The 23,407-nt window shown below is 37.4% G+C and overlaps 1 protein-coding gene across 3 annotated transcripts in view; it reads left to right on the top strand.

The window, feature by feature from the left end:
• Positions 1-23,407, top strand: part of grik4 (glutamate receptor, ionotropic, kainate 4) — a 454,114-nt gene that overhangs the window by 274,697 nt on the left and 156,010 nt on the right. For all 3 annotated transcript variants that reach the window (XM_083549394.1, XM_083549392.1, XM_083549393.1), the window contains one exon: positions 15,283-15,448. In XM_083549394.1, coding sequence (XP_083405520.1) covers positions 15,283-15,448 — 166 coding nt within the window. The remainder of the gene's footprint in view (positions 1-15,282; positions 15,449-23,407) is intronic.

Below are 23,407 nucleotides of genomic sequence, written 5' to 3'. Positions count from 1 at the left end.
AACTTAAACACACACTCAATACTTATTTCGATTCACACACCACAATGTCTTCAGCATCACTCATTTCATACTATTATAACTGTTTACATGCTGTTTTGCACATCTACCTGATTGCTGTTGTTGTTGTTTTGCACAACATTTTGTGTTTATTTACAAGTAGTCTCTTGTATACAGTTCTCTTTTGCACATTGTACTGTAAAACATATTACTGACAGGTTTACTGACAGCACTAAATTGTGTTTTGTGTATCTGTCCTACACTGTCTTGTGTTTGCACTGTTTTTTGTTGGCACTGTTTGTGCTCGGTTGCACACGATGCACTTTATGTGGCTAGGACAACTTACTTTATTCCTTAGCTCTGTGTTTTGTATGTAGCTCTATGTTTGTGATGTAGCTTTATTTTGTTTTATGTAGCACCAGGGCTCTGGAGAACCATCTTATTTCACTGTGTACTGCGTCAGCTATATACGGTTGAAATGACAATAAAAGCTTCTTGACATGGCTTGAGTTGCTCTGGATAAGGCTGTCTACCAAATATATCATCTAGAGATGACAAGTTAGAATCCCAGTGATGCTTTATGCTTTTCTGTGTAATACAACAGAAAGAAACCACCTAATTACAACTTAGTTACCAAGGATGCTTAGAGTGTGTCATTACTTTTTAATAACACTCTCAACTCCTGCTGTTGGATGAGTCGCTGTTACTTTATAACAATGGGAGTGATTTAGAGAGGTAAACCTGCTTCTCGAAGGCTTATCAGCACAGCAGGTAGAGGGGTATGGTGAGGATGTTGATGCCACTCTAATGCCATACTCTCTGTTGTGCATCTGCCTTCATGTGAACAATAGACAGATGCATCCCCCTCATCTGTATACTCCTAATTAGAGGTGAACAGCTGTTGCCAGTGGCTTTCTTGACCTCCCTTTTTCTTAGCAGAAGAGATCTGTTGCAGACCTCAGGGATGTTCACTTTAATGTCTGCTTCTTTCTTTCATGCAAATAGATAAGTGTGTGGTAGTTTAACCCTTATAACAAAAAGAAAACACTGCCGACCTCTTTCATGTCCGTTTTTTTATACAAGCGAGGCATAATCATCCATATTCCAATACGCTTTTTGTTCCCTCAGTGTCACTGTCATTTTGTTGTGTTGTATTCTTTGGAGACAAGCCCCCAGATTTTCCAGGATGTTTTAGCAAGATGTGCGATCAATGTGGTTTTTCAACAAGACATTTGTAAAAATTAATATGTATACAGTAAATCACAAATATTAATTCACCTGCACATGATTTTATTGTGTTGTAAAAATCGGGCAAAAAAAAACTAAAATCACTACTTATAGTCAGAATAGGATGCCAAGACAATAGGGCTTGATATACTAAGATGTTCAAGCCATAATTCATCTTAATTCTAGAAATATTTTCCTAAGTGTGTAAGCTAAGTACTGTAAGTAGGTTTACCCAAGTTTGTGGACACTTGACCAGAGACCAGATTATAAGTGGCCTGCACAAAGCTCTGAAATCAATCCTACTGAACAAATTTGGGACAAATAAGAACCCAGACTTCACTCCAGGCCTCCTCACCCAACAACATGAATAATCTTTTAATAGCTCTTATGGTTGAATTTGTGAATCTTCCCACATATGCTTTAAATCCTAGTGAAAAACCTTCCTTATAGAGCAGAGGTAATTATAACGGCACATGCAGGACTAAATTTGGAATATAATTTACATTTATAGCATTTTGGCAGATGCCCTTATCCAGAGCAACTTGCAATTATTAAAGCAGGGTCTTGCTCAATGGGCAGAAGTGGTAGCTTGATCAGACTAGCTTGCGTTCACAACATTTTAATCAGAAGTCCCAGTTGTTAACCACTGAGCCACCATGTCCCACTTCTCAGAATGCATATGGGTGTGATGGTCAGGTGTCCACAAACTTATGCTGATACAGCTTGCATACTATATGTACAATAAACATTTAATGAAAATATACATAATCTTTTTAATTTGTTTGCATTTTGTCCAGATACCTTTTTGACATTGCCTCGAAACTAAGTATAAATAGAATTATGTGTGTAGTTTGAGGCAGTAATGCTGGCATCTAATAAAAAAATAGCCAAGAGGTATGTTGTGGTACATTTTAATTGCACATTTTCGTAAAAATGTATTGCATTGTGTAGTTTTCTCAGTTTCAATTAGTAACCCACTGACATGTCAGCTGTCCTATTGCCTTTCACACCTTGTACACTAGAGCATTTTTCCAGTAAGAACCACACTTATTAATATATCTTTGTTACTGACCGAGCTTTTTGACGCCTCTGAGCTCAAACAGTTCTATTGCTTGGAGGTAGCTTTTTAAACCCCAATTAACACCTATTGCACAATGCATCCAGCATGCAGTTCCGAGCACAATTGCCATAATAAATTTCAACCTTCTTATAATTGCACCTTAATTTCTAACACGTTGTGAGCATGTTTTGCTTCACAAGCATAGTCTATTTCTACATTGCATTAGCTCGCAATTGTATGATCACATGAACATCATTACAATCACAGTATAAGCGTTGTGGCCAGAACAACTCTGGTATTAAATTATTCGAGAGAAATAAAAAGATTGACATGAACAGAAATAATATCTGATATTCTAAGGCTTATTATGCTGACAGCTGGCTGACTTCCCACACTCCAACTAGTTTTCTCTCATACCTCCGTATTGCATGAGAGGAATGAAGTCTGATGTATACAGTATAAGCACATGGTGTGCATAAAATACAGGTGGGGAAAACATATACAGCGTAATATATAATGTGAAATAATAATAATAATAATAATAATAATAATAATAATAATAATAATAATCATGTGCTACAATTGTTGCCTAAGCAATTACAGGGAAGCTGAGCCATAACTTAGCCAAAAGTGATTTGTAGTCACACTCATGATGGTGAAGGTCATCACAATGGATATGGGTGTGATTGTCTGACTGTAGGAGGAAAGATCTAGATAAACAAATGGTGAAAATCTGAATATGAAATCTGCCATTTTTTGTCAAGAAAATTGATAAAAGATGGCAGAAAATCTAATCAGGTGAAAGTTCACCTTATAGGTTTTGTTGAGATCGGTCAGGCTTTGAAATTTTGGACACCTGGTTTAAAACTTCTAACAAAAAACATCTATGCAAATTAGGCCCAAATTTGGCATGATTGCGGGGATAGACACTCTAGCCTAAGGAAGGAGCAGACGAAGAAGAAAGGTCGAATAAAATTGGCTGTCTATGGTGCCTTTGGTGTTCATGTCAATAATAATAATAATAATAATAATAATAATAATAATAATAATAATAATAATATATAATATAATATAGATGCGCCTAACAAGTCCAGGCTCCCCAGTTTGATCCTGAGGTTGAGAATTTTCATTTTAAAACCACTTCTGAATTCCATTTAATTGGCACCTCATTGATTTTTTTTTACTATTTATACAGCTGGGCACAGATATATTGGATGAAGCAGAGGATCTTATCCATAACATTATTACTTGGTTAAAAGGAGATGATATTACCTCATTCTTTATAATACATTCTCAGATAAACCACTGAAAGGCCTGGAACTCCTTTCTTTCTGAATATTAGTTCTGAATGATCACCAGCTATAAACGGAATGAGGCAGTGTGAAATCAATGGAAAAAAGGATCTGGCAGTGTAATGTTCATCAAACCTCTGAGTCCCAATGGAATTCACAATTTTCTCGTCTACTTTGCGAAAAGCTTTCTGGAGGGCCCGCTGTTATTAGTCTTTTCAGAAGTTTAAATGAGACTGCAGCTGTATTTACATGTGGGTTTTCCCAGTGGCAGCTGAAATCCTATCGCTTATTACACCATATTAGCTTAAGATAGAAAAATAATCTTATGACCTCGCCTTCATATATAACCACAGGCTTCTCAGTGTTTGATTGACTCTGCAAGTGTGTACTCGCTCTAATACAATCAAAGCAAAACCGATAAATTAATCAGTTCATTACTTTAGTGAGTTTTCTGTATGCACATGTTTAGTACTTTTCCTTTGAGATTTTTTTGAATGATTATTTTCTATCACACTGTTTTACTTACCCTTATCCCCTATTATTTATTTCTATATTTTTCTCACTCAGCTTTAATCTAACCTGCAGCACTTCTACTTACTTTCTGCCAAGTTTCTGAGTACCTCTTCAACCCCCTTACAGCTACCTCTCTAATACCCCACATTCACTTGCTTTATAAACTAGTTAGCGAATGCTATGCAAAAGAATGGTTCACTTTTATTGCATGGTCCCATGAGGTTAAGTGTTTCCTGAGTTTATCTTAAATGGGGGAAAAACATATTACAAGGGGAAAAAATAATGTAGAATTCTTTTCATTTCAAACATAATTGGGATGACCCAAATTAATAATACAATGCCCTACAATGATAATTCAGATTAACATTGCATTCATTTGCAGTGAGAAGAAAATGGCATGATCTTTTATTAAACAGGAGTTTTGTTTCTCTGGCACATAAGGTGCAAGTAGCAGGTGTAAGATCTCACTATAGCCTACTTTGCCATATGGCATGCAATTTGCATAGATCCCTTTGGAATTGGAAATCGTACAAATGGTGTGTTTGTTCACATACCACAAGCAAAATTAAGTTGGACACTTGCAAGGTGTTCACTGGGGAGGCAGGTTTACCCTACAGCCCTGGTGGCAAAAGGCCCTGTGAAAGAGTAGCTAATGTTTTCAGGTTAATGAATAATTCATACAAGCTAGGAAGTATTGTGCGTTGTGCTGAATTTGCTAAATATGTTGACAGTTTAAGGGGTTAATGCAACATTGAGGAGGGCTCTCATTGGGCAGTTACTCTACAAAGGACCACAAACCAACAACAACCAAAGCACAAAGCATCATCATGGCACCTTGTCAATCAATATTATACAGAAATGCAGAAAAACAGAGTGCTGCATCACATACAGGAATTTCATGCAGTGAGAATAAATGGAATTACTAAAGCAAAAAACCCGTTTAATGCAATTACACAAGTCTCCTTTCACTGCAGCCACAGCTGCAGCGCCCAGATACATCATGTCTAGCATAAGCATCGATATTAACTTCATAACTTCTCTGCTGGCCTAAACAGAAGCACTGACCTACATTTACAACCTAAATTCTAATATTTGTTCCATAAAATTCTGTTAATTTATTCCCAACAGTTTCTTCTCCTAATTTTGTATTGTTTCTTTTGGCGGCACTGATTCCAGTACTTGTATGTTGATGTTAGATTTTTTGTCCAATCAGATTTCAGCCTCTATGTGCTGCCATGTCAATCTTATTTGCCCAGGGTCTTCAGATTCCGTAGTGCTGGCCAGTGTACCTTAGATTATATTAGCAATGGGTCTGATTCTTTAACCAATCAGATTTCAAATTCATCTCACAGGGCCAGCTAGTTGGCCCAAAATAGCTTTAGCATTTTTCTGTCCTCTGATTGGTTGGTCAGAGCAAAACTGTTACAGCCAAGTTCGACTAGCAAAACACGTGTGTAGCGATCTGTACACAATAATACATTAGAGTTAGACTTTTTTATTTCCACAATGGCTGATGGAGGAAAATAAATTTATTTGGCTTTGGACATACTTAAAAATACATTTTGAAGAAAATCTAGACACCGTGAGGAGGTCGGCCAACCCGGAAGCTAGCTAGCTTGTCTCAGCCCAAGAAAGGGTTTGTTTGCCACTTCCAGACCAGTGAATATGAGCGGTACCACTGCCTGACAGCCTCTAAGGAGCTGTGCAAATTATATAAGTATGCATTATGAGTCTGCATCTCTGGTGAGTAGGTTGTATTTTATTTACATTTTTAATGTTTTTGTCATGTTATTAAACAAATATTGATTCTGAACTGCTCCAGATGATGTAGGTGGCACAGTTGTGGTTGAAGTGTAGAGGTCTGGAGATTGCTTTAGTACAATGGTATTCACCCTCTATATGTAAAATGCCTCTCTCTAATGGCACGCGTTGTTATATTGCGTTTTTGTATTGTATTTATGGTTTCTATAAATGCGACGTGATATAGGTGGTATTATGAGGTGGATTAACTCGAGGAAAGTCCCCACTGAAGGCCCAGGTACCAAATGCACGGCCCCTCACTGCATTTTTCTAAATGTCTTTTGTATCTGCAACCAAATCAATTTATTCTCCACTCTTAGACATGGACTCTGGATATAAAAAGTAGCTATTATATGCACATGAATAAATTTGAGCTTGTGCATTTTGCTACAGATGTGGTTTGCTAGCACTGACTAGTGCACTCTCTGACAATGCAATCAAAGGACAGGAAAATGCAAATATTATTGGACGCATGCTAGATGGCCTCGAAATCCGATTGGTTAAAGCAAAAGCTTAATTCTTATGTATTGTAAGCTACAGGTGGCTAGGACAACTTACTTTAGTTCTTAGCTCTGTGTTCTGTTATGTAGCTCTATGTTGTGTGATGTATCGGTATGCTATTTTAGGTACCGCCAGGGGTTTGGAGAAACGTCTCATTTCACTGCTATATTTGTGGTTGAAATGACAATAAAAGATTCTAGACTTTTGACTGCTGTTTCAGAAGGCTCAATGCAGATTCCTTTGACTGTGGCAATATGGTCAAAATTTGATTGGATAGAAACTCAAACAGAAACTTACAATACTAGAAGCAGTGCACACAAGAGAAAAGCAATGAGATGAAAATAATAGACTATTGGGAATAATTTAATATAAAGGCCTATATAGACCTAAGTCAGTGATTCTGATATTATTATTAAGAAATGCTAATGACCATGAATGTGAAACAAGTGCAGTAATCATATTATGTGATGCAATGGTGCAGTGGCTTGTGAAAAATGTAGTCCCTGTCCATAATCCTGACATATATTTTATGCATTATATTTGTAAGATAACCGCCAGTGTATAACTCCAGATCTCAACAACCACTGTAGCTTTCAAATATGGCAACCAACAAACTCTAAACTACTTTATAGCCTTATATTTCATGATACTTTAAGTATATATTTTGCCCCTTGAATGTTTTTAATGCAATTGGATTAGCTCTTGTGAGTTTCCTGACAATATTTGAGTTATTTCCCTTTGATTGCGATTTCAATGTAACTTGAGAGTTTTTATTCTGAGAACTCTATTCAGAAAGCACTGATTTAAGCATTCACAAGAGCAACCTTGGTATTAAGATTGATTAACACCCAGGGAGCCCCCTTGGGCTATAAATGCTTTATGTTTTGACTCCTTGATAAAGTTTTTAATGAACCCGAATGAATTAATTAAGATATTAATTTGGAGCGTGTTTTGCAATCATAAAAGAAACTAAACTAAAATATAACAGCAGGTTGAACACATTTGATGTCCTCCCTGTACTTATGTTGTCAAATATGTGTAAATTTACAGTCACGCCATCCAGATGCTCAGGGTTTAAGGCAGAGGTTAAGCACAGCCTGGTGGATACATCATTTCCCGGATGCTTGCTTGTCTGGCATTATTTAGTTCCCTCTAGCCTACACCAAGTCTTCTTTTGAATAACTGTAATTAGTGCTTCAACTGCCACTGGAGGCTGCTCGCTTACTCCAAGGGCAAAGAGCAACATACATACATTTTGTCTTTGGTCCACTGGACTCCCAGGAAGTAGTTCAGAACCATACACAATCTGTTAAAATAAAACATCAAACACTTTCTTTTATTTTCACTATTTTGTATAAATAGTGTATGCCAGAAGCATTTACACTGTGAAAGCTTTTTTATCTCACAAAGTAATTTAAGACTAGGTGTATTACTCATATAAGGTCCTCAAAGCAGAATCTTTTAATTTCCTTGAAATGAGTTCCTTTTTCCTCATTTCAAGCATGAAGAAAAACCTTTAACCCCTTCAGGTCCTCTGGAATCTGTCTTCATGTGCTCTCTGTAAAGCAGCAATTTATTACATCGTTCCTACATTCAATACTAAGTTACTAATATGTCTCCTGAAGCTCATGTGAACTATTAATTAGCTCAGCGAATCCAATCACATGTGCTGTGATCTTATTAAACCCGAAGGCAAATCTTTAAGGCAATTTATTAATTGTGTGGGGTTGTTGTTGTTTTTTTTTTTTAATACTTTTCACACTCTGACTGGCTTCATGCAGAGAACAAATTACTCTTCAAATAAAGATGGCACCTAGTGTAAAGATGAAGGGGTGCATGTCAACTTCTGACTGAATGTGCTATATATCTAATTATGTGCAAAAGTAAAAGGTTAAGATGTTTCATTATGTTCGCTTGGATTCACTAACAACAGCATTGAAAATAGGATTCGAGATGGAGCAGAAAAGCTGAGTAAGAATTGCTGAATATATTTTGTGATTAGGCTGAGTAAATACATCTATAAAATGATTATTATTAATATAATTCATGTAGCTAATTACAAAACCCTGGGAATTTAAACACAGAAAATGACATACAAGAGGGTGGTTAGCTATTTATAACTGCAAAATGACACGAAACCTTTGCAAACTTTGGCCTTGAGATGAAATTAAAAACGTGTAAGTTGTCAAAATGCGACCTAAAGTACAAGAGTAAACTGTTACACAGCCGTGATTAAATAACTAGAGCCATTTTTGTGCTTAAAGCATTTGTACAACAGCGTAATTATGTAAATGCGGGAAAAATAAAAGCTACTAGATGACACTTGATGGCTATTTTTTGGTCACTGTACAGCAGTATAGATATATTAAATACACAGACAGGCAGTCTGTTTCTCCATAAAAAAAAGTTAAATTAAAAAAAGTAACAAATTTGATTTATTTAGTAATCTGCAATATCCAGAAAATTGCAAGAAAAATATTGTCAGGTTGATTAAAAGCTAGATTAAAACTAACCATAAATAGTGGTGAAGAGTTATGAAGAAATTTTGTTTGATATTGTAGTTTATTAGATTTTCTCATTTCCGGAAACGTCTACTTCACAGCCTTTTAATGCATAATATATTACTTTTTACTTCAGTACATTTTAGAAACGCATAGTCTTTCTTACTACTTTGAGGTGTATAAATGTGTTAAATGAGAACCTGTTGCTAGACCTCAACAGTAACCTTAAAGGTCTTGTTTACAGAGTTTTGAAATCTCTGGAACATTAAATTGCATTAATAATTGAAAATATTGTTCTAAAACATAAGTACATTTTATTTCGTTACTTAAGTACATTCAAAAGCAAATACTCCTGTACATTAACTTAAGTAGAAAGCAGTACATCATTTTTACTCAAGGAATATTAAAGGGAGACTTCATCCATTGCTGACTATAATAGTCAATTGAGATGTTATTTAAAGCCTTCCAGAATAGTACTTAACGATGTGATTTGGCAGAGCTTTTTTTTTTCATGTTGTTGTAGCTGGACTTTGTCTCATAGTATGCTTTTAACTAGACATGATATAGAACAAGATATCTTTTATTCAATGAAGTGGCTTTGTGAGATGCAAAAGTGAGTAGAAAAATAGAGTGTAATCTATTCCAAGACCAAGAGTAAAACAGTTAACAATATTTAAGAAATAAATATAAAATACTTTATTAATACATATGTACATAATCTAAGAGACACCTTAATATAAAGGCTATTTGCAGATGCAAAGCTGTGTCTAAAATAATAATGTTATTTTCAAAGAATGTAGCTCAACACACCTATTAATATCATCTGCAGTATATGCACTCTGCATGATTACGTTTTAAATGGTTCTATAAAGGAAATGGTCAACCAACCACCACACTGTCAAAAAGAACAGGGCTGTGAAAATTGCTAATTTAGTAAATAATATAATGTATTAATCAATTTTAATAATATCGAATAAAGACACTTATCAAAAGCAGGAAACAGCATGGAGCACATTAACAGAACTAATATGACATTTTATTCTTAATTGGGTTTTAATAATTAGTTGTGTACAAAATAAGCTGTCTATTTAATCTAAAAGTGTGCAATTAAACTGTTTTCAATTACCAAGCTATTGCATATTGTTTGTACAAATACTAGGGCCGAAAGCCTTTTCGAAGCTGAACAGGCAACTGACTGGTAATTGGCACTTATCTATTAATCTAATCATTCTGAAAAATGAAAAAAAGAAATAACCCGGGTGATTCTGATTGCAAGAAATAAATCCAAAACAAGTGCACTGAAATAATTCTTAATGAATGTCTTTCGTGAAAGTGATCATGTGTCAAGCCAAAGATAAATTCTTGTTTGGAAGTGGACTATGCAAACTTACAAATACAGGCAACAGCACACTAAATCACAAAGTACATGCACACAAAAACGTCAACCTGAACTCAGACCTGAACAATAATTTTAACAACAATAAAAACTAAAGAGAGTAAAAGAGTTCAGGGAGATCTATTCATGAGTGTTGAGAATTGTGAACGGTAAACAGCTACAGAAAGTCATGTGATGGAACGTGTCAATACAGTACAGTGACTTGTAGGAAACAACATCCTTGTCCATAATCCAGACAATTGACCCTGTTGTGAAAGTGTAGTTTAGTAAGGATGCAGTCATATATACGCTTTTTACTGATGTAACCATTCCAAAGCCAATGCAAAATCTGCATGTTCAGTACACTACAGTTGGACTAATGATGCATGAGATTGAACTGCAAATCTTTTGTTTGCTCAATCACTGTGTGCAACTACTTTTAATTCGCTGGCGTGGCAGTTTTTTTGGGGTTTGCCCTTAAACATGGAAAAAATGTCATTGATCAAAACATTTTTGTTTGCATGCAAAAGTTGCTCATGCAGAAAGATCTAAATACATAAAATAAGGCAACCCATTTTTACCACAGGGCACCACAATAAACATAATTAAGTCAGAACTAAAATGAAAACCTCAAGTTGATCGAATTTCAGATTCACACACTTGTGCCAGATTTTATGAAGAAACAAAGGCTAAAGTTCATGAATAGCTGAATAAAACAAAATTCAATGAACGATAGTTATTACTGACAGCTGGACATAAAGTAACAGAGGTTTGTTAAAGTAACACACTATATAAACATTGCATCTGAAAATAAAATTCATTCTTTTCTTTTTTTTCATTCAAGCCAAATTAAAAGAAATAATGTCTGAAAATAAGGACCAAAAGGGTGGACTGTTACACCTCATTTTGCTAAAGATACAGTCTATCTGCTAAGGACAGTCTAGCTATCATAGACTAGTTATTTTGAACTAATCATCAGGCTTTCTTCTGAACAGTACACCAAAAAGCTGTAAAAGGTCAGAGATGATAGGCGGTAGTCAAATGCAAAGTCATCATCTATGATGATGACATCATTTCTTATCTATACCTATATGCCCAAAGGGCAATAGAGAAGTGCAGGGGGAATGATAGAAAGAGAGTCAGCTCACAACATGTTCCCAGTGGTTTCATGGCCATTACCCACTGTTCATTGCTCCAATCCAAAAAGTCCTACTCATGCCTATCATGTTAGTTCAATCCATCTTTGCTACCGGCAACTCCTTTCCTCCCTGATGGAAAGTGAAGGGAAACCAATTGGGGACGCAGGGGTGTACAAGTGCGGCACATGGTCACACAACATCACGCAGACAAGCAATCTAAAGTGATAAAGAGGCCTGCTCCCCAGATGCATTGTGTCCTCCGTGATCTCCTTCAGGCGCCACTGAGTCCTGACTTACCCACACATCAGCAAATATCAAACTAAAACTCAACAAAAACATGACCTCTGAGCAACATAAAGTAGAATATATTTTTCAAGCAAATGCTTCTCATAGTGTTTTGGAAAGTTTTTCTGTTTCTTGGTATATTTTCAATTCTAGATTTGAGAGTTTCTTGTAAAGTGTAAGAATTGAACTGTGATGTATCTTGCTGTTATAAAAAAGTCATGATCAGTGAGGTTGAGGTCAAAATCCTGTCTTTATGATCCAAATATTGTCCAGGTTTGGACTTCTCAGTTCCACTGAAGGTAACAATGCTTAATGCTCCAGGATCACTGGACCAGAATCACTCATGGTTGCCATAGTCAGGTTGCCACAAGCTTTTGGAAATATGATGTATTTTTAAGCCACATACACTGATCAGGCATAACATTATGACATAAAATTATTACAGGTAAGTGAATAACATTGATTATGTCTTCATCAAGGCACCTGTTAGTGGGTGGGATATATTAGGTAGCAAGTAAACATTTTGTCCTCTAAGTTGATGTGTTAGAAGCAGCAACAATGGCAAGCCTAAGAATTTGAACAAGTTTGACAAGGGCCAAATTGTGATGGCTAGACGACTGGGTCAGAGCATCTCCAAAACTGCAGGTCCTGTGGGATGTTTTCGGTCTGCAGTAGTGAGTATCTATCAAAAGTGGTCCAAGGAAGGAACAGTGGTGAACCAGAGACAGGGTCATGTGCGGCCAAGAACAATTAATGCACGTGGGGAGCGAAGGTTAGCTCCCGTGGTCTGATCCAACAGACGAACTCCTGTAGCTCAAATTGCTGAAGGAGTAAAATATTCACCAGGACTATTTTGGCAGCAAAATGGGGACCATCACACTATTAGGCAGGTGGTCATCATGTTTTGCCCTATCTGTGGCAATAAAGTTATGCCTGGTCTGTGTATATTTACTGTACATTTAAGGTTATAGAATGTCTAAGAAACAAAAAAGCAGAAACTATTGTAAGAACCATGCGACAGAAAATGTATCAATGGATTGTGGCCAATCAGATTTGTCTGTAACCACATGTACTTTTTACCTGTACTGAATTTCCCACTTGTTTAAATACAAGTTTAATTTACATATGTAAGTAATATAATAAAAGTAAAAAAGTAAATGGGGAATGTTATGTACAGTATCTCACATTACAGCAACCTTTTTAGTATAACTTCTCAAGAGACAATGCCATTGAAATGAAACTTATAGTAGTTATTGTGCAGCTTGTATAGCAGTATAGATTTGCAGACTCTAAAAAAAAAAAAAAAAACATATAGCGATTATTGTCAAATAACTACCACTATAACTATAACAGTACCAGCAGCACTCATGCAGCCCCAGACCATGACGCTACCACCACTATGCTTGACTGTAGGCAAGACACAATTTTCTTGGTACTCCATATCATGGCATCGCCACACATGCTGGACACCATCTAAGTCAAACAAGTCTATCTTAGTCTTATCAGACCACAGGACATGGTTCCAGTAATCCATGCTCTTGGACAATTTGTCTTCATCAAACTGTTTGCTGGCTTTTTGTAAGCCAGTTTCAGATGCACAGCATGAGGACCTCTGTATGGCCCTGGCCACTGTACTGTAACTCAGTTTCAGGCTGTTATCGAACTTTTTGTTGCCTAGGCCACCTTTGTGGAGAGCAACGATTCTAATTCTCAAATCCTCAGAGAGTTCTTTGCAATGAGGCGTCGTGTTGAACATCCAGTGGTCAGTATGAAAGAATTGTACTCAAAGCATAAAAAGATTGTAACTGCTCTAATACAAGATATACAAATTTGTATTGTCCTGTCAAGTAAACAAAAGCATGAACATGATGAATAGGACATGTGGCTTTGCATGGTTAAGGGACATACAGCTGTTATTACTTAGGGTACTCACTTTTGTTGGCCGTTATTTAGACAGTAATTGGCTGTATGTTGAGTTAATTTGAGGACAGTAAATCTTTACTGCAATACCAACTACACATTGACTACTCTAAAATATATCCAAGTTTTATCTCTATAGTATAATTAGTTACCGTAATTTCCGGACTATAAAGCGCACCCTTATATAAGCCGCGTTAAATTTGACAAAGATTGTTATTTTTAACATAAATAAGCCGCACCTGTCTATAAGCTTTATCTACACTGTCTACACTGAAACTAATGAACTTTACACAGGCTTTAACGAAAGACACTAAATGCAATATGTTGCGCTTCTATTAGGAGCATAGCGGTATTTTGGGAATACAGCATGCCACTGCATTCTCCCGGTATTACTGCATGTGTGAAGACCGAGGATTATGTCCTTATTATTTTCTGATGCTCACTTCTAAGTTTCTTTGACTAACCCATAACGCTGTTGCCAAGAAAAATAAAAAAGCACGAGTTTTGGAAACCTGTCTGTGCTTATATGATTGCTGTTGCAACTGGAGTTAGTGAGCTCTCGCTTCACCCAGACTCAACGCGTTACAACGGCTTGTATCTAAACAGTAGCCGACCAAGAAAGTCATTGTTCACTTTCTTCCTCCTTCCTTTCACAACTACCTTGGTACCTTGACCTACGAGTGCATTAATGTACGAGTTTTCCGAGGTATGAGCGGTCACTCGGTCGTTTTTTTTGCTTTGTTACGCGAGCAAAAAATTGAGGTACGAGCTCGAGACGCCGCTGCTAGATGGCGAAGCGAAGCCAGAAAGTAAAAAACTGTGACGAAAATTAAGATAAGCAAAGAAGAAAAAGTTAAAATTGTAAAGTTTAGGGATACGTAGTGTACAGGAGTGATAGTAAAAAATTTTTTTTTTTTTTTCACCTCCGCTTATCGCCTCTACCTCCCCTCCACACACACCACCGCCATTTTCGTTAGCTCAAGTCGTCTCATCTCCAAGGAAAATACACTGAATAAAACCTTATTATATATTTACATACTCTTTCTATTATGTTTTTATACAAGATTTGTTATTTAGAAATGTATTTTCCAATTTAATAACATGAAAAACGGGGTGTCATTTTGAGCGTTGAAACAGATTAATGCCATTTTAAGTATTTTCAATATGAAAAACTGATTTGATGCGAGCAAATTGAGATAGGAGCTCGTCCACGGAACGAATGAAACTTGTAGGTCAAGGTACCACTGTATTTCTCTGGGGAGTTTATTTTTTGTCAACGTAATGTGAAAGTTTTTTCTCCCGAAGCCGTGCAGCTCAGAACACAGGTGAAGTGTGTTTTTTTGTTCTCGTTCGGAAATTTCATTGGTCTAATGTTATGTCGCTCAGTTTTTTGGCTTGAAGTTTGTGAAACCGGGAAAAACCCAGGAAAAATCCATAAATTAGCGGCTTCGTTGTTTAAGCCGCGGGGTTCAAAAAGTGGGAAAAAAGTAGCGGCTTATAGTCCGAAAAATACGGTAAATAGCTTTGTCTTTATTTAACCTACCTCAGATTTTCTTCTTTACTTTTGAACTAGGCATACTCATTAAGGGCTTTTTAAATAATTTTTCTACTTACTAAACATAGCTATCTTGAGCATGGTTTCTTACACTTGTAACTTTGTGTTTCTGAATAGGTTCCATATGTGAAAGTGGCCCCGGAGGACATACTGAAGGTTCAGTTTCCCCGTTTCACCACGCTAGACCTCAGACCCACCAACACAGATATCAGCCTGGCTGTAGCTGGCCTCCTCACCTTTTTCAACAGCACCACGTCTTGCCTCATCTGTGCCCAGGCTAACTGTAAGTAACAAACACAGCTATCTTTCCTTGTGCTATAGTTTTACACATACATCTACATTAATCTATCTAAGAATACAACTATTTTATTAAACACATGTATAGCAGTGGCACCCAGTCCAGACAATGACTTACTTATTATTTGAATAATCCACCCTAAACAACAATTTTTCTTTCTTTTTTTTGGTAAACATTATATTTACTTTCATACATCAATAACTATCAGCAAAGCATTAATTAGTCATAATTTGACAATTAGCAAATGTGACTTTAAATGAGACTTTGTGTTAGTGTGCATACAGTTAATATCAACTATTGATTAAGTACTTGTAAAGATATAAGTTAATGCTGCCAAATGCTGTAAATGTAGCTTCTCATGTTTATACTCATGATTAGAGTATACCCTGTTTCTCTACATTTACAATATATATTATTTATTTATTTATTTATTTATTTATTTATTTTTAACTATTAAAATGACAAGGCCAAATTGCCAATAATGTTGCCAGAGAAGTAAAAATCACTGATGTAAGTGGTATATTATTAAGTATTATTATGTAAGTATAAAGAAGCAGAATGTAAAGAATCTTACATTAATTTTAATATTATTCATTGTATTGCAAATTTTCCTGTCTGTTTTATATACAGCAAAACATTTCTAATTGGTAGTATTGAGATACTAGTCTTTGTTTTGGATTAAAAAGGAAATATCATATGCTTCCCCCTGGAGTTTAGACATGAAGACTTCTGTCTACCCAGGAGCACAAGGTCATGGGAGCATCATGATGTAACATACTGTGTGTTGAATTATACAACACCAGGGCTATCCCAAATATTATTTCCTTCCTCTTTTAGGGTTCACAAAGCTATACAATGACCTGTTTCCTATTTTAGGTCTCATTGTGTTTGTTTTTGGTGAAAGTATTCATGGTATGAAATAAACTATATACCACAGTTAATTCTGATGCAATGTGTTAGTGAGCAATGATACCCAGAGTTTGCAACACCTTGGCAATATACATTAAATTCAAAACCATCACAAAATCACCACAGCAAACTCAACAGCATCCAGTAATGTGATAGTCTTAAGGACTGTCTCAAATGCTTATAATGCATTTGGACTTGAACACACTAAAGTGCAGGCTTGGAGCATAGGACACCTATGAACTGGTCCAGTGAATATACACTGGCGATCAAAATTAGAGAACAATTTATAAACAATTGAACTATTCTGAAATAATGTCATCTTAACTGAAGGAAGGATTTTGAAGGAGTTTTTGTCCTGTTTATACCGTGCTACCACAACACCTTTTCCACAAATTAACTAAGGCATTAAAAAAAACAAAACATTATTTTGCAGAAAACACACTGATCAAAATTAGAGAACAACAATGACTGTAGCATGGAAAAAGATTACAACAAAATTTTCTGAAGGTTACAACAGTCAGCAATTAGTAGGAAGTGTACAGGCCTCTGCTCTGAATGACTTCAGCACATCTGCGGCCACAGGACAGCACTAGTCTCTCACACTGCTCTGGTGTGATTTTGGTCCACTCTTCTTCCAGTCTCCTCCACAGTTCGGTGACTGTAGTGGGTTTCTTGGCCATAACTTTGTCACCAAGGATTTTCCAGAGGTTCTCTATTGGGTTGAGATCAGAACTCTGGGCAGGCCATGTCATTCTTTCAATGTTTTCAGTTTCAAGGAACTGCTTTACCTGTTTTGCTGTGTGACATGGAGCGTTGTCCTGCATGAACACTGCGGGCTGATTGAGGGATGAACGCAGGGAAGGAACCATATTTTGTTGAAGAAGGTTCTGATAAACATTTGCATTCACTCTGCCATGTAGCTGTATAAGAGGCCCAACTCCTGCTGCAGAAAACATGCCCCAAACCATGACACTTCCTCCTCCACTTTTCACTGACTTCTTTACACACTTTGGGTTCAGTCTTTCTCCAGTTTGTTGCCAAACATAATGTTTTTCATCGAACCCAAATAAATTAAACTTGCTTTCATCACTGAAGTGACCTTTGGACCAGTTTTCCTCTGTCCACACAACATGCTCCTCAGCAAAGCTTAGTCTAGTCTTTTGATTCTTTCTGCTAATGAGAGGTTTGGTCACTGCAGAGTGGGCTTTCAGTCCAAATGCACTTAAACGTCAAGACACTGTATGATTAGACAGATCCCTAACCTGTTCAGCGCTGAACTGGTGAGCAATTCCAGCTGCAGTGTGGAAACGATTGCCCATTAAGATCCTCCGCAGTATCCTGTCCTCTCTTTTATTTGTCTTCCGTGGACGACCAGCCTTCTTGGCGGACTTGAATGAGTTTGTGATGTTGTAAAGATTCAATATTCTTGAAATCACAGATTTGGACGACCAACTTGTCTTGCTATGGCTGATAGGGTCATCCCTTTGGCCTTCATCTGGACAACCTGCTGCCGGAGGCTTTCAGTCACTTTAGAACGGCCCACCATCTTGCAGAGTCAGTGAAACTGGAAGTTAGGCTGCCAGTTAAATAGGGGTTGACAGATAATCAAGGAAATTAGCACCAGGTACCAGATTAACACCAATAACTGGGAGGTATCTGAAAGTGTTCTCTAATTTTGATCAGTGTGTTTTCTGCAAAATAATGTTTTTTTTTTTAAATGCCTTATTTATTTTGTGGAAAAGGTGTTCTGGTAGCATGGTATAGACAGGAAAAAAAACTCCTTCAACTGTTGAGCAGTGAAGATGACATTATTTCAGAATTGTTCAATTGTTCATAAATTGTTCTCTAATTTTGATCCCCAGTGTATATACAGTACAGTACAATACATGTACTTTCAAGTAACATGAGTATGAAGATGCTTAATCCTACATGACCTTTTTATAAAATCATATTGCCTTATATGAGTATATGTCTTTTCGATTCTTTGTTACTGCACTTGCATTTTGCTGAGATCATAAGAAAACAACTTTTTACTTTAAGTTTACAAGAGAAATTAAATAATGTTCATGAGAAATAACTTATGTGAAAAATAACAATGCCTGACCTCTTAGGACTTTTAGACTGAACACACATTAGCAACAGTGTCCTTTTTAAATATAACTGTATCAATCAAATTCTGAATAACTGCTTTTTTCATGAAAGTCTTTAGTCATTGTCATTTTAATCACCTAATGAATTATATATACCCTATATTAGACTAAATAAAATACAAAATTCAGTTTCAGACTTAGGAATAAAAATATAACTATCTAGATCTTTGTTTTATGTAATAACTGATTTTTTTTTTTCTCTGTGACTCTTTCATTATGCAACTCATTGGTAATCATTAATCATTATCTACTCCATAATTAGGGCTGAAAAACTTACTAATGATGGTGCAGGCATAAATTAGTTTATGTATTAGTATGCTTTAAAAGTTTTTTGCTTCTCTACTATGCAGCTTTATGACCTGAAGACATAAATGATTAGTATATGATTAGATATTAGAGTTGATCAAGAATTCTATCCTTCTATTCTAAAATGCACTACAATACAGTAATATGATGCTATTATACCTCTGCATTCATGTGACAAATTTAATTACTGTCCATAGTTTATTTACAATCAGTTTTAGTATTTTTCTGCTCTCTCTCTCGGTGTCCTTCAGGCAGCCATTATATATGCTGTCTCACTTATTTACTATCACAGCACAGGAACCGATAGTGACGGCTATTTCTCTGCTCACGGTGAAACAAGTATATAAATGGACTGATAAACATCTTTACTTTGTCAAAGATATAAGAGTTGACACCAACGAAATGGTATAGTGCACATGCATAGAAGTGGTTTCCAATCCTAATGAGGACATGGGCAACCTGTGTGGTTTATTAAAATCTAGTCCTCTCCTGTCCCTGTCAGCACACGATTTTATTTTCATTTTTATATATTCACTTGTGGGCTGCATTCAGAGTCACCAACTTCGAAATAAAAGTTCATATTTAAGTCAGTATTTGCATGGGGAAAATAATTTGCATTAAGTTTTCGGTTAGGCAGTTGCTCAAGTAAATTTTTTTATGCTCCCTATTCAGATTATTCAAATCATATGCATCTAGATTACGCCTCTGGGCTTGCCATATTGTTCTGAAGTAGCTTATAAGTGCTTGAGACAGTTTTTCAATAGACCGCCACCATCGAAAACAGGCACTTGCCTTTAAACTTGTGGAAAAAATCAAGGACAGATAATTGAAACAGACATTTGACAATTGACAGTTACGCAAGTGCCAAAGTTCCAGAAGGCCGCTTTTGTGTGCTCAAAAGATTGGTCCTATTGGAAGACAGCTATTTTGGCCCAATTTGTGTACATTGTATGTGTCCTTTACACTGTAGGTGACCGTCTCTAGGTTACGTATGTAACCCTGGTTCCCTGAGGGAACGAGACGCTGCATCAACAATGTGTTGGAAACGCTTCCACATTGTCCGTTCTCTGAATTATGTGTGCAGTCTGTCCAACAAAGGGGTAATCAGTGGGATGATGGTGGGATGATGTCACACCCAGGAAGCTTTAAAAAACGCATGCAGTGGCGCCGACGCTTGCGTATGAAAGGGGAAGTAAGTGCCGCAGGGATGCAGGGAGTGTGGCTTGGAGACGCAGCATCTTGTTCCCTCAGGGAACCAGGGTTACATACGTAACATAGAGACGTTCCCTTTCAGGAACCCGTGCTGCGTCAACATCGATAGAGTGGCTCTAAGGTTATAAAACCTGATGAAAGTCAGTGGGGTGGACTGGCCCACAGCGTTGCAAATGTCTTGGAGTGGGACTCCAGAGGACCAGGCCATAGAGGCTGCCACACTCCGGGTAGAGTGTGCCTTGAACCCGAAAGGAGCGGAAAGACCAGAGGACTAATAGAAGGATGAAATGGCATTTACTATCCACCTGCTGAGTGTCTGCTTGTTTGCAGGGAGCCCTTCCTTATAGGGACTGTAGCAGACAAAAAGCTGCTCCGACTTCCTCCACAATTCCATCTTGTGGTGTGCTTGCACAGAACACAGTTGGTTTAGCTTCTCCTGATCAGGGGCCTGGAAAGAAAGAGGATAGAATGCCTACAGCATGACTGGTTGTTGGGGAACCGAATGCACCTTAGGTCTGGGGTAAAGAAAGGCACTGGCCATGCCTGGGGTGAACTCAAGGAGGGATGATGCCATGGAGAGATCCTGTAGGTCCCTAACCCCCATCCAGGGAGGCTGCCAGAAGAAAGGCAGTCTTGACTGACAAAAACCTAAGGGCCATCTCTGTCCAATGGCTCAAAGTGGTGCTTAGAGAGAGCCTCCAGCAGTCTCATACAGGCACTTTAAGTCTGGGATCTCCCGAAGAGGTTTCTCGAAAAGGGGCACCAGGTCTACGAACCATGGTCTGCCCAGCCATCTTGGGGCCACCAGGTGGAGACAAATTCCTCTCTCCAGAACTTTCAGGAGCAACGCGAAAGGGGGAAGGTGTACAGGCGCAGCCTCTGCTACGTCTGTACAATGGCATCCAGCCCAATAGAGGCTCGGTGACTGAGGGAAAACCAGATGGGACAATGCCCTCTGCCAGATTCACCTGGGAGCCCCATGACATCAGACACCGCTTTGCCTCAGCAACAGCGGGGCCTGAGCAATTAGGGAGAGCGCCCTCCTCACAGAGCGCTCTCCAGGAGCGGAGGGTCCGCCTGGACATGTGGCTGCAATGTAAACAGTCGACTCCCTCGAGAAACGATTGAGCATGCTCCTCTTCTAAGCAAGCTACACACAAGCCAGAAGTCATGCATTTCCTTTTTTTCTTTTTCTTATTTTTATCTTTATCTTACACAGACACACACAGAGCACTTCCTGAACAAACAGAAGCTAGTGTCGGCTCCACCTCATTGCACATTTTATAGCTTCCTGGTCATGACGTCATTCCACCGGTGATATTGCGCCTCTCCATTGGACAGATTACACACGTGATTCAGAGCAACAACACAGAAGCGTTCACAAAGCATTGTTGTCGCAGCTCGAGTTCCTGAAAGGAAACTTATATGGTTGTTTACTGGACTGGAGTAGTCTAAAATTTTGGCAATATTTCTATGATTTTATAGTTGACTAAATTTCATATAGGCATAACAATGCTTTTTAGTTTTTGATTGTGTATAGTCAGATGTGTTGTTTTAGATTAAATAGCCAGCTAGTGTTATAAGTACTTATCTTTTTGCTAGCAAATGGTCATTAGGCAGCACCTTAAGTATTTGTAAAGCCACAGGCTTTATCCCAGCTTGTATTAATATAAGGTAACATTTGTCAAGTATTTTTTCTTCTAATCAGATAGACTGTATGCTAACTAGCAAGTAGCATAAGTGGAAAATTAATTATAAGTACATGTACCCACATAAAAAAAAAGCTGCATGTTCATGATCCATCCAAAGATAACTTAATGGATGGGTGGCATGTTTAATGAAGTGTTAAATATGCAGCATGCTATATGATAAATCTGTGTCCTGAGCATGATGTCCCCTAGTAGTACTTGGAAGCCTCTTCTGAAGGATATATTCCACTTAAGCATGAATTTCATGCGTATTGCTGCTGTATCATTCAATTAAAAATGGTAAACATTTGCAGCAGCCATGACTAAAATGCTTCTTTTAAAAGCTAACTCTATACCCAACCCTATACAAATGCTGTTGGTGGTAGCATGAGAAAGTCTTTCTCCAAAATGAAGTGGAAAGCCACAAGGTTATTATAACTGCAAACACCAGAATAAGTCTGAAATGGGCTGTAAAACAAGCATATGATTGTGATGATATGGTGTCCACATACAGTAACTGGCCATATTGTGCATTGAAGTTGAACCTTTGCATGCAGGACAGTACAGCATGATGTGGGATATTCAATACTGTCCAGCAGATCTGCAAGTCTAGCATTCTTGCTCATGCTAAACGATAGTCATTTTTTTGTGGAAGAAGGGCAGAAAGGCATTGGGCAGACTAAGAGCGTGGGTGTGGAAGCTGCTAACATATGACATAGGATGTACTGATTGAAATGTGCCTTTAGCCCTTTAACACTCCACTGTAGATGGTGTATTATGACCCCCTCTGTATGGTCGACAGTTTTGCACTCTTCTCTCTCCCTCCCTCCTTCCCTCTTACCCTCTCTTTCTCTTTTTTCGCTCTCTCTTTCTCTATCTATCTCTTTTTTTCCTTCTTTCTTTCACAAGGTGCACAGGGTCCATTAATCACACTGTCTGGTGACAGCCTAATAGAGCATGTCCTCTCATGAATATTTCTCCTTTCTGCCCTGTAGTGGCACTGCTGGAACTCAGCTATTTGTCCTGCTAACCTCCACCACTGTCACTGCAAGAACAAGGTGTATTCGGACGAGTGAACTCCACCAACACGGCACTGTAGTACCAGTATCAGTACACTCAGTTATAATACGTCCTAGACTGGGTCAGACTTGCAAACTTGTTGATCTTATAGAGTAAGGTGATGTACAGTACATATTTTTAACATTAGATTTACATTTAGATTTAAACAAAATGTAGAAAAAGTGAGGCGCCATAAACACCTTCCAGATGCACTCCTCTAAATTTCTCTATTTTTTTTTCTCACGGCTGCCATGTATTTCTGCATAAATCCAGACATTATTACATGTGTCAGATTGTCAGAAGAAATATTTTTTATGTATTTGTACTGTATCTTCAAAAATAGTCTCCATATGTGCTCTAGTGTTTCAGAGAGACAGTATAATATAGAAGCACTTGAGAGCTGTATCATATATTAATTAAAAAAAGCTAAACAGCTATACATTGGTTGGATATTTTAAACCATTTATTTTTTGTGTATTTGATCCTGCCTTGTTCTGACCAGTGTGTATTTTGTGTTTCATTGCTCTTGTGATGCCTTACAAATTCACTTTAGGGCTTGGCGATATGGCCTAAAAAAAAAAATCCCAGATTTTTTCACAAAAAATCCGATTTGCGATTTA

This window comes from Silurus aristotelis (assembly GCF_946808225.1).
Source record: "Silurus aristotelis genome assembly, chromosome: 8".
Classification (NCBI taxonomy): Eukaryota; Metazoa; Chordata; class Actinopteri; order Siluriformes; family Siluridae; genus Silurus; species Silurus aristotelis.
The sequence above is the reverse complement of the archived record's forward strand: the minus strand, read 5'-3'. Positions and strand labels throughout refer to the sequence as shown.